Here is a 12,691-nt window from a genome sequence, read left to right as displayed (position 1 = left end):
ACAGTAAAGGGAGTAACTGAAAACAGCCAGTAAAAGTAACTGCAACAAGAAAATTATGTGCACCTTCTCTCCTTAAACTACAGAAAAAAGACCATATTAAAGAAAACATGATTTTATAAGAGATGAGATCTGGTGAAAAATCCATGTGAACCTCCTATTCAAAAGTATCAACTGCTCCCGGGAAACCTGAATAGCAACTGAAGAAACTGATGACGTTATTAGGGGCAGCCACAAGTAATGAAATACCATGATTTTTTTTCAAGCAAAATATATACTTCAAGCAAGGTAATGCTTTTCAAGAGCCATTTGGCCTATAAATAGGCCTAACCAGTCCTACTGTTTTTGCAAAGCAACAAGCCCTACCTTCAAAACAATACTAGTTTTTGGGCACTTAGTACATGGATATGGCAGAAGATGGTCTGTCCAAGAAGGTCTCATCACTGCTTGAGAAGAAAGATGCTGCCAATGAAGACCCAACTGCCATAAGGAAAGAAGTAGAGGAAACCAACTCCACGGTAAGTGGCAGCGCTGAAACGGTCCTTGATGCGTTACGTTTACATAATTTGCATTCCATTTTTGTAAAGTAGCGTTGATGTGGTAAGTCAAAACGGATGAGATAACGATCCTCATATGTATTCTTTCGAGCATGGGTTTGAGAAAATCTAGGCAGTTTACCTGATTCCTATGATTTTGTTCATTGACAGCAGGTGGACAAGATGGAAACATTGGCTTCTCAAGAACCAAGGGAGTACATGTCACAAAATAAGACCACACTGGCCAGCATGGTGAAAGAAAAAATTAGGAAGGTCAGCATTTAATGGTCTATTTTCTGCATCGTATTAGGCATTCAAACTTTGATCCTAGTTCCACATAGTATTATTGTCATCAAGATATGTCATGTAATAAATTATGCCACTTGATCTGCCATATTTGCAGATCCTGGGGAAAGCTAAGCCCAGGAAGAAGAGAACTACGAAGTATCCAATCATAGGAGCTGTACTCAAATTTCATAAAGATGATGATGTGTATCCTGCAGATTCTGGACTGCAACAGCTGCACAACAAAGAGATGTAGAGATTTATCATGAATGCACCTCATGCCAAGATATCTACCTTAGTTATCTATTAATTTGCTAGTACCTATTGTCAGCTCAAGCTATCTGTCTTTACATTATATTGTGTCATCATGTCGGTCTGCTATTATGTTGTACTCCTTGGTGCAAAATGAGTTATCACATAATCTCCTATTGATGGAATTGATTGTCCATTGGGTAGTCTTTTGATGATGGTGTCTTCATTCTTTGAAGAAACAAGCTATATGTAAGCAACAAACCGTGGAAAACATATGATGTTTAAAAAAATATGATGGTTAGACTAACATGGAAAGGGAAAAATCCTCAGTGTGAGAAAGTTAAATCACTATAGCAGGAAGAGTTTACAAATCAAGTGTGTTCAAGAAGATAACTTGAACTTGATCTTCCTTTGAATTTTCTACTTTGCCTTTTTGCATTTTCTACTATTTCTATGGTTCCATATATAGACAGTACATCTGAATGGGAGGAACTGGATTTGACTCAGAAGTTAATTAACTGTGCTGCATCAACTTATAACTACAAAAGTGCCAAATCTTGTAGCCGCGTTTCAGTTGTTTAATTGGTCTGCCTAGGCAAAACAAACTTGGCCTGATGAAAGATTCCTAGGCTAACAAATCCCTCAAAGCCTATCCCTAGCCTAAAAATTTGGCATCAGACATGTTGGTTTCAAGCTCAAGTTATTCCTAGGTCTTGTAATGTTTACTGGTGCCAACACACCACCTTTGAAAATTCTATGCATTGTTTTCACAAATTATGCTTACTTTTTTTAAAAAACATAAATAGACTATAATAGCCACATCTGATCCAATGACATTGATACAACATTACTGCAGAATTGCTATGCTCTAAACAAAAATTTTCAATTCTTCTACCAAGCAATCTGAAAAGTCGACACAAATTGAAAGTAGTCACCCATCCACCTCCACCGCCAAATCATGCAGCCTCATCTCACTCAACATCTATTAATTCCTATGAATCCTTGCCTGCTACTGAAGAGCTATCTGTCTTCTTCTTCTCCTCTGAGCCCTCGCCGGCTGTCCAATACAGCTTGACAGCAAAGAGGACCTTCTCAGGTATGTTCAGGCTGTCCTCATGGTTTGCTAACAGCGTCTTCCACCGCATCCCCTTCACTGTCCTCTGTACCTTCAGCAGGATATCGACGTGGTCTCGAAGAATCACGGTCCCCTCCGGGCGCAGAATTCGATCCATTTCCAGCAGGATGTCCTCCATTTTGCACCTGTGCCGAATTCAGAGATCATATTGTCAGGCATCAGACACACCACAATTTGCACCATTCAGTAAAATAGTATATCTAAGGAAAAGAACAAAATTTAATTCTCCACAACATTCTTTTACGAAAAAGATTTTGTCGTTTTGAGTCCACCGTACCTGTCCTTGTAGAGCGTGAAGATGCCATTGGCATGTATAAGGTCATATGTTCTTGGGTAAGTTGAGAATGCCTCACACCTGAAGAGGAAGAAGAGCAAGATGTTAATAAACAAAAAAAAGAGAACTTTTGCATCATACATTCTTGCTTCAGATCACTGAGAAGTTGAGAACTAATGCTGCATACGAAATATGAAGTTTATAAATTTCGTTCAGAAAAAAAAAAGATCACAACCATTTCCAACACGATTCAAGAGTTGACAAGGATTTTGTTCAGGAAGCGAGTGGACGGCAGGTGAAGGCACCGTGACCTGAACCTACCAGTCGTGGTACATGCCGATGAGCCCCCTCTCGTACACCACGCCGAGGGTGGACAGCTCGGCCGCTGTCGGCACGACGTTCATGACCCACGACTTGGGCGAGAAGATCGCCGCCGCGAACCCACCAACTCCGGCGTTCATGTCCATGATGTTCCGGTACCGCTCGCTGTTGAGCTTATAGTTCACCTTCTTGTACGCCGCCACATGCCGCTCCCACCGCCGGTTCTCCTCCTCGTACGACTCCGTCGTGAAGCCCGGCACGGCACCGGCAGATATCCGCGGTGGCACGGCCGTTAGCCGCGCTGGGAATGGCTGCAGCTCGCCGGCGCCAGAAGTAGCCGGCGGCGTGACGCAGGTCTCCATGTTCTTGTACCTGAAGAACCAAGAAGCAATCGAGAAGTCAATCAAATTAATGGTCAGAAGTCATGTCGGGATGAACGGTGTCCGTTTGATTTCTGATCGGACGGATGCCGTGGAGTGGTAAAAGAATGTGGAAATTTTTACCAGACGTCGTCGGGGTTGGCGTCGTGGCACGTCCGGACCGGCGGCCTCGCCGGGCACCCCGCCGCCGAGGGGTCGAGCTGCTTCCGCCAGATGCCGATCTCGCGGACCTCGGTGACCTTCTCCCAGCAGAGCATGGCGGCGTACTCCTCGATCCGCTGCTGCTCGGCGGAGAGGTCCGCCTCCGTGCGCTCCCAGGCCTTGTGGTTCGTCTTCCAGTTGATCGGCGGGCCGGAGAGCACCCAGTAGCCGCCTGGCCGGAGCACGCGGTCGATCTCCATCATGTACATCCCGTCTGCGAGAACGAAACGCCCGCGTCAGAGTTCTTGTGCATCGGAGGCCATGGCGATCCCCCGGCCGTTCGAGGAGGAGGAGGAGGAGGAGGCGACGTCGCTCACCGTTGCCGCCCCAAGGGATGAGGCACCGGGAGCAGTGCGCCATGTCGAAGGAGCGCGGCGGGAACGGGAGCTTGACGGAGCCGAGGACGCCGATGAAGGCCGGCACGCCGCGCTCCAGCGCGAACTGAACCTGCGCCTCGTGCGAGTCGCGCGGCGCGAACGACATGGCGATCACGCCGCGGGCGTCCAGGTACGCGCCCAGGCTCGCCACCTGCACGCAAGAACGCAAGGACGTCGTCGAGGTGACCCATCAGGAAGGGAATGAACCATGATTTGGGCGTCGATGAGGTCGTCGGGACAGGTGCTTACGCCGCATCCGGTGTCGAGGACGGTGCGGACGTGGCCGCCGGCGAAGGGGACGATGGAGCCGAGCTGGTCGATGTACTTGTCGGCGCCCTGCGGGAACTGGGTGCCGCCGCCGGGGAACCGGAACACGGCGCCCTCGTACTGGACCCAGTTCTGGACGGCCTTCTCGACGGTGAGGCTCTTGTACGGCGCGTTGGCGAAGGGCACGTAGTCGCGGCTCCGGGGCCACGGGAACGGCGTCACGTACCCGGGCGGCGCCGGCACCAGGCACCGCAGCCGGTCGCCGTCGGCGGGGCAGTGCCGCTCCCGGTACACCATGTTCTTGCGGGGGAACTTCATGGCGCGGTCCTGGTCGTGGCACGGCGTGTGGTCCGCCAGCGCCGCCGCGCACGGCGGGAACGTCGGCGGCGGCGCGTCGGCGCTGAAGGGCAGCGACGTCGACGCGTTGATGCCCGCCGCGCCGCCGTGGTGCGTCTCGAAGCTGTGCTCCGCGGCGACGGCGGCGGACCCGTCGCCGCAGGCCGTCTGCCTGGTCACCGCGGCGGCGATGCGGTCGCCCTTGCCGTAGCCGCTGCGCTGCCACGCGCCGAGCACGTAGAAGAAGCAGCACAGCGCCATGGCCACCACCAGGCTCAGCGGGCTCCGCGCCCCCGAGCTGGCCTTGTTCGCCATTGCCATCCTCGCTCTCCCCCCCTTGTCGATGCGATCAACCGATCTGCAATCATCGAGAACGTAATTGGAACAGGGATTCGAAACTCGAAAGTCGATTTCTACCTAGAAATTTTTAAAAATGCATGTGCAAATGTACTATTAGAAAAATCGGAGTTGAGCGTAATGCGAACCTGATTGCGATGGCGAAGGTTGGATTCGATCAATTAATCAACGAAGTGGTAAATGTAAACGCTGTCCTTGCATCTGAAATCTGAATATCTGATAGAACGATGTGGAGATAGAGGAGAAGGGGGGGAGATGCAGTCACACAGAGTAACGAGAAGGAGAGAGAACCGGATCTTGGAAGCAATCCGCGAGAGAGAAGTGGGCCGAAACATGAGTAGAATGGAACAAACAAAGAAACAAACAAAACACTTTTTTTTTGTTTTGATTTGAAAATTAGGTGATATACGAATATTCAAATGGGACTGTCCCAATTTCAGAAATTTGTATATAGTAGAATAAAATGCTCAAAACCTCAATTTTTATGACCTCAGTTTTTATGGATACCAGAAAGGCAACATGCGGCAACTAAGATTGGACTCTTCTTCATGTTTTACTCGTCACATGTCCTATTCCTTCATAAGCATTTATTGTCACTGGAAATAGTATTCACCATTAGATCATATTCATGAGTTCTGTAAAACAATTCCCTATTTTTATTTTTTAGTAAAAACACCTCGAAAGTACCTAATATTTTTTTCAAAAACTTGAAGACCATCTCCAAGAGTTTCTAATAATCCAGTCCTAAAATATAGTAGACAATTCTATATTAAGAATCCTATATGATTTCTAAATTATTCTGACCATTTTGTTATATTCTTGTCTTGTACATTTGTATCAGGAACTATTTTCTACTCTTTATTCTTTCTACACCCTTCCACCTTTAGATTGGCCCATAAACATGCGTGGAGAGAGAAGATATGCGTGACTCGAAAGCACATAACTTTTCACGGAACATGTGACTTTTTCCATATTCTAAAACATTAGGAGGATGGATTAGAAGTTATTGGACAGGGTTTTTTCTCATCTTGCTAAAAACCAAGAATTAGGAAGGGATTTTGGGAACGCTTGGAGATGCTCTGAAGAGGGAAAAAGTGCACTCCTAGTTTCTTATAAAAATAAAAAGTTATTAAATATCCTCTCCAATTAGTGTAATACCCAATTTTAAGGACAAAATCAGATATGCACCATATGTGAGTTTTACAAGTCAAATCTCACATATAGCTACAAATAAAGGGTAATATCATAAGATGCATAAATTATATAACGTACATAATAAATTAGAGATAACCTTAAGCAGCTTATAGCGGAAGTAACTCCAAACTTCGGGTATTAACTTCACTCTACAGGATCCAACTGACTGGTTGATCACAAGCCTAAACTTCTCCTGAGGTTTGGGGAAAATAGCAAGAGTGAGTCCATGTCGAACTCCACAAGTATAGCAACTAGATTGTATAGCTCCCACAATCTCATGATCATTGTGACATAAATAATGTAGAGTATTAAACAACAAACGATGAGCATATTTAACACACAGGAATCATTACCCTTAATGTAGATGTCCCCAAGGCCGCTCCTGACCGTGAGCTCGGCTAGTATACTAGTTTTAACACTCTGCAGAGGTTGTACATCTTTACCCATGAGTCATGATTTACCCTTTCGCCCGAGGTGATTAGCCTCTTAACCCACTTCCAAGGAAGGTCGGCAGGGATCACTATGAAGCCTTTCAAAAAGTTCGTCTAACATGTTAGGGCCGCAAGGCTTCCTTTGCGCGCAGATATAGAGCCCCCCTTCCGATGGCACAATGACTCGCAGCCTATACACATACAGATAGAGGCCACACTATACCCAAAATGGTTCAGCCACTCCGCCCTTTCGGGTAACCTCTAACAAGCTAGAAAAGGTCTTCATACTGAGCTAAAGTCAGAGCCATTATAGCCCTCATGGTTGCACTGTTGTCCCAGGTGATCACGTACAGACAAATTATCATGTGGCTAAAAAGTCATTTTTATCATTTATTACTTAACATTAATCTAGTCACAGGATCATGTCACAGGATCATGGTCACAGAAATAAAACCCAAATGCTATACTTGCCTTAATCCAAATGCTCTTGCTGATCTCACTGGTCTTACTAGTTGCCAAGGCTCTGATCTTGATCACTGAAGCACTCTTGACCACCACGAATTGCTCACCGACTAATTCCGATCATCGATCACAAACATACGGCAACAAACATACACGAAGCAAACAAGGCTACAATTAGAACAGTACACCAATCATATAAAAATAGTATGAAAAGTTTATAAAAAGATTCTACGCATCGCTACGATCACACGAACGTAAAGATCACGAAAATCGAAGCTAAAACGGAAAAGTTATGAATTTTCTAAGATTTTATATAGAAAAATAATTAATTAAAGTCACGAAATTATAAAGTTTCAAACTGAGAAAACAGTGTTACTAACATGTAGATATTTCAAAGACGAGTCTAACACAATTTGAATGGGTCAAAACGAAATTAAAATGAATATTTTATGACCAAAAGAAAATCAGTGGCAAACTTGTAATTTCCATAGCGATTAGTGCTGGCCGGTTCGGAAACAAATAGCGTAAACCAGATAGACGCTTTGGAGCGGGTTCATTTGGAAATACTTCATAGAAATACCTAGATTAAGTTAAATTATATTTGAGTTACAAAATCGAGATAAAACTAATTTTATTTTTTTTGAAAATGTAAATTAATACACACTAAATAATATTACCGTCGAGAGTTTTATATTACAAAAGAAATAGTCACAAGCTTAATTTATTTTAATCAAGGGAGATCATATTAATGTTTGCTTATAAAATATCATGGCGCAGAACCTATGTTTGCTTTTAATTTAGAAAAGTGGTAGCATGCACACTAATCAAATTAGTAGCTAATTTATTTAACTCAGAAACATGTGACGTGATTATCACTGAATTGGAAAGGAGGTTGGGCTGACCATTAATCATTATGTCACTTGCGGCATGCAACGGAGCAAGCTGGTTGCACGGTTCCTTAGGCATTGATGACCAGACCTGCTGCTCAAACGATTCTCCACCTCCGTGATAAGAATAGCGATAGTAGATGGATCAGCAATGCTGGGACGATAAAGAGGGGAAAAAATTGATTTACTACCTAGGGATTCCTAAATCTGGGGCTTCTTTATGGTAGTTTTGGTGTGTGCTTAACCAAGAAGTTGGTACATATATATATATATATAGGGAGAAAAACTCGTCACATCCACATCAATTAGCAATATGGTACTAATTGATGTTGAAATCTCCATCTTTACTAATAGGCCTAATTAATTATTAAAGCCCATTAGTAAATAAAACATTTGGTCTTTGAATCATGATGACGTTGGATTTGAGTAAACTGAAGAAATTATTATTTTCGAAATTAATTATTTTCATGGATAAAATAATTCTAGAAAAGTCCAGAATTAGTAGTTAAGTCACGAAAAATACTCCGAAAGCTTCGAAAATTTGAGAAAAATTCTCAGAGATATTATAGAACATGAGGAATCCAAATAAAGTATTTGGAGCTTATGATGAGATAATTTGGGGCATCTAAAATTAGATTTATGCTCATAGAAAAGGCTAGAAAAATACCCAAGAAGTTTGTAGAGATTGCTTAATGGACGAGAAACTCAAACGAGGGACTTAGGTTTGAAAGAAAAGATTCTGAGAGACCCTGACCGAAATCTTAAGCTAAGAAACAAGGAATTTGATTGTAGAAAAAGATAAATACGTGTCGAATAAGGAAGATCGATCTACTAAATGTATTTTAAATATTTTTCTTACTATCAACACACAAAGGAGCAATAAGCAGACATCACCCAAAATCATATGCATCAGCATGTATACACAACCATGTTGCTAAGCCTTATAATAAAATTTAATCTAATGAAAAATATTATTTTTTTCCTATATTTTCATGAGCACAAAAAAATACAAAACTAAATCGATTTTCATCTATTTTGAAAGGAGCAAATTTTAGGGTGTTACAATTAGTGCGGTAACTTTTAGGTGTTGAGAATTAAAATCAACTCAAAGAGGCTCTTCATATCCTCTTCTACTGATATAAAGAGAGACTTTAGTGAAAAAACTTCAACAGATTATTCAATCAGATATTTAAACATTGTCCTCCTTTATTCTAAGTTTCTCGTCGCTAAATAAGGAGGCCAAAGCTATGTCTCTAGAGTGTGCATAAGATATAGAAAACTTATTGGAGGGTGCAAAAAATATAGAGAGGAATTTTATTGAAGTGGGTCTCCAAAAATATAGAGGATAGTTTTGGAATTGAACTCAAGTTATATATATATTGCTCAAAAAAAATATGAAAAAAACGCAATTGAACTCCTGATTTGCCTACTATTTGCTTATAGCAGCAGATGGTCACTAAACTTTGGAACTCCAACCCACAAAACGTATACATAATTAATTTCAGCTTCCACCAACACCTAACTATATCTTCATGAAGTAGCTAAGAGAATTCAATATTTATAATGATCTTAATCTAACTATTCAGTTATATACTTCTTGTAAAAGGAAAATCTAAAACAAAAAACTATATATATTGAGCTACATACCCACAAAAACATGGATACACGCATCTTCTCAAATGAATCAGTTCACGCCAGTGGGTGTTATTTACCAACTGAAATATGACTCTTATTTGCAAGTTCGTTGGTCCGAAATCATGAGTTTCGCGTTCTACCTAAATACAAACATGTGTTTTGTATTTATGTAGCAGCTGCAAAAATCATGAGTAACATGCAAAAATCATGTAGCAGCATCCATCTTTCATATGCAGCTAGGAACAATTTTTGATTGCCTATAGTTAAAGTAGATTTTCTATCTTTCTCGCACATACATGAAGAATATTTATCGTTGGAAAAAAATGATATGGGATATTGAGCAAACAGTGGTGGAACCAGGGCCTGGCGACCCTGGACGTCTGCCGAGGCTCCTCTGTGGCTGCAACTACACAAAAGAACTAGAGAAATCACACATGACACACCACAAAGATGGATGCTAGCAGCTTATGTCTCGTGACTGAGTAATATACGTACGTACGTATTTCCCAACTTGGATGCTGAGAGTAGTTCCAAAACGGTGTGTGAAGGGAGAAAAGCCTGGTGAATGAAGCTCATTAATTAAGTGAAAAGCTGGTGGTGCTTAAATTAGATCGATAGAGCACACTACATTGTCTGCGTGCTGTTTTGCTATCCGGTAAGATGATGTGTACTGTTAGGGCAGTCTCGACTCAAAAATTATGAGATAGTTTTCATACTCGTCAAGTTATGTGCACAAAAAAAATTATATACTCCAGTGTACGGTTTGTTTAACATAGATTGTTATCTATATCTCGACTCATTTTAATTGAAAACATTACTGCAATCAAATAATTCTTGTGTGTAAGGGCAAAGTGGAGATGGCCTTATGGCTCATTACGGCTTATCGCTAGCAACTTCCCAGGGTTAATTACCCACTCCTCGAAGCGCTAATGGCCAACATTTGTGGCCCCGAATTTCAGCATGCAAAGGTCACCAACACTGTAGCCCTTGCGACTATAATACACTGCACAGGCTGTCCTGGGTTCCGATGTGCAAAACCCATGAAGAAGATACGGAGGCAGACGAGAATAAAGGGGAGAGACTGAGTAACAAGAAGGCGAGACACTAGTAGAGAAGAGACTTTTCATTCTATATGTTGCATTTCAATCCTGGTTAGAGCCACCAACCAGGACCAAAGGTCCAGCCGGGATTTTATCCTGGCATTTGAGTAATATATTAAAAAAATATGGTCTTCTTTAAAATTATTTCACGTGGTAAGATTTAGAGTATCTTAATATGAGTATATAAACATATTCAAATTGATAAACAAGTATGAACACATACACAATGTTGTTTATTGAAAATGGAGTAACTACACGTACGTGTAGAAAGGAATATATATATATATATATATATATATATATATATATATATATATATATATATATATATATATATATATATATATATATATTCTACACCCTAGGTGTACAATACTATTCTACACCAAACTCAAACTCTTATACTGAGCAAAATTCAGTATTATTCAATATTCGTGTTTCTGTATTGTTCAGTATTTCGTGGTCCTGGCTGTACGACTCGATAATACTGAACGTTGTTCAGTACATCTCAGTATTTTTTTTGCTTAGTTTTGACTTGCGGTACGGTGTAGAATAATATTCTACACTATATATATAATTGAACAACTTTGGAGCTACAGTGCAATCAGAAAATCATGAAATGGTAGGAGGCCCTAAAATAGAAATGGTCAGAGTAGAGGATGGTGGCAGATCGGAGGAAACATGTCCATCGCGGCCGCCCTTGCCTGCCTCTGGTATGAAGCTGCCATGGGATACGGCTCCTTGGCTGTGGTGCCACCGGTGGAGGGTGCCAACCATGTTGTCTGTCTCTGTCACCGCTGTGGTCGCTGTAGAACTCGATCCGTGGTCACTGTAGAACTCGATCCGACTCAAGACTGATGCCATCTTCTCTAGCATCAACCTCACTGTGGGGTTCTACTGCTGTGGACCGGCACCTCCGGCCGCCATGCTGCACCAGAGCTCCTTCCCATTGGGTACTACCAGGGGTGTCAACAACTGACAGCGCTCTCAGCCCCGACATGGAAAGTGGGTGTCTTCGCATTGCTCCCACCAGAGATGTGGCTGCAGTCTTTTTCCATGCTGACCATGGGCCGGGTGGTTCTAGACCCAGGAAGACAGATTGGTTAGTTGGATTTGATGAAGGAGAGAAGACGGAAACAGAGCAAGGAGAAGAGACAGGCAAGGGAGTCATCATGGGGAAGGAGGAAAGGGAAAGGACGGTGGTATTCTCCTCGCCGCGGGAGTTGCTGTGGGGAAGTAGAAAATAACCGTGGTTTTCTGTTCATGTGGCCCCATTTAGGTGACGTGGGTATAGAAGATAGGAGATGACTGCCTCCTTCAAAACCTCAAGTGTTTGAAATAGGTCCATTTCATGCTCGTGTCTGTTACTGTAGGGGGCCTATTTCGGTAAATAATTGTCTGTATAATATAAAGTAGGTTCATATAAATTTATGAATCAAGATGGTGGAGAAGGAACGACGCATTCATTCGAGGACAGTGCACTCCCATGTATGCCTAGGTTCAGTCATTGGGGAATATGTCAATAGTGAGGACATGAGCAAAGAGCTCCTGCTTGATGATGACGGGGAGGAACATGGGACACTACTTGGTGCAACGGGATGAGGGAGCTGATGTTGATGCCGGTCATCACATGCCACTTAAGGGTGTGGACCTCGTCATCTATATGAGCACATTCGTCCTCATGGCACACATGCTTGTCCATAGCAGCCATGCATGTGCATTCATCATTTGTGGTAGCCTGGTGGGCACATTTGTCGTCCGTGGCTTTGGGCACTTCATTTGCAGGAGAGGCCTAGACCTGATGATATTAGGAGATGGTGGAACAAGCAAGGGTAGCTAGTGGCATCAAGGTGAAGCAGCGTGCAGAAGCAAGGACTCTGGATTGAGAACCACTCAAGATACCATTCTGACATAGTTTTGGTTTAAAACACAACATATGATAGCATTCGTGTGGCACTTCTATGTGAAGATGGCATGAGCAGCATGTATACATGCTAGGCGCTAAATTAACAGAATTACAGGATCCTAATAGCTGGTTCTTGCCACGGATAGCCAACACATCTTCTAACAATAATGGGCACTCTTGTTACACATATAGTGTCTCTATTATTTCAACTTCGCCAACATCTCACTCCTCCTTATGTCATATGGTAAGAAACACATATCACTATGGTAATTTCAATCACAGTCCTGTGCTCATGATTGGAGATTTAAAGGAATGAGGAATAGCGAACAAGACATGAGTTTCGATACAAACTAAATAC

At 42.7% G+C, this 12,691-nt stretch overlaps 2 protein-coding genes across 3 annotated transcripts; one reads left to right on the top strand and one right to left on the bottom strand.

Moving 5' to 3' along the window:
* On the top strand, nucleotides 363-1,199 carry LOC8066686. Of its 2 annotated transcripts, none has more exons than XM_002451016.2 (3): nucleotides 363-515; nucleotides 708-806; nucleotides 937-1,199. In XM_002451016.2, the coding sequence occupies exons 1-3, from the start codon at nucleotides 399-401 to the stop codon at nucleotides 1,072-1,074; spliced, it is 354 nt and encodes a 117-aa protein (XP_002451061.2). In that variant the 5' UTR covers nucleotides 363-398; the 3' UTR covers nucleotides 1,075-1,199. The 2 variants fall into 2 exon arrangements, with proteins under 2 accessions (XP_002451061.2, XP_021316625.1); XM_021460950.1 differs by having other exon boundaries at nucleotides 705-806.
* Nucleotides 1,842-5,024, bottom strand: LOC8066685 (probable methyltransferase PMT2). Its single transcript, XM_021461674.1, has 7 exons — nucleotides 4,847-5,024; nucleotides 4,008-4,719; nucleotides 3,699-3,909; nucleotides 3,304-3,595; nucleotides 2,801-3,172; nucleotides 2,483-2,560; nucleotides 1,842-2,330 (listed from the first exon to the last, which is right to left on the bottom strand). The coding sequence occupies exons 2-7, from the start codon at nucleotides 4,680-4,682 to the stop codon at nucleotides 2,063-2,065; spliced, it is 1,896 nt and encodes a 631-aa protein (XP_021317349.1). The 5' UTR covers nucleotides 4,683-4,719; nucleotides 4,847-5,024; the 3' UTR covers nucleotides 1,842-2,062.

This window comes from Sorghum bicolor, chromosome 5 (assembly GCF_000003195.3).
Source record: "Sorghum bicolor cultivar BTx623 chromosome 5, Sorghum_bicolor_NCBIv3, whole genome shotgun sequence".
NCBI classification, from domain to species: Eukaryota; Viridiplantae; Streptophyta; class Magnoliopsida; order Poales; family Poaceae; genus Sorghum; species Sorghum bicolor.
This window is presented reverse-complemented; position numbering and strand designations above follow the sequence as displayed.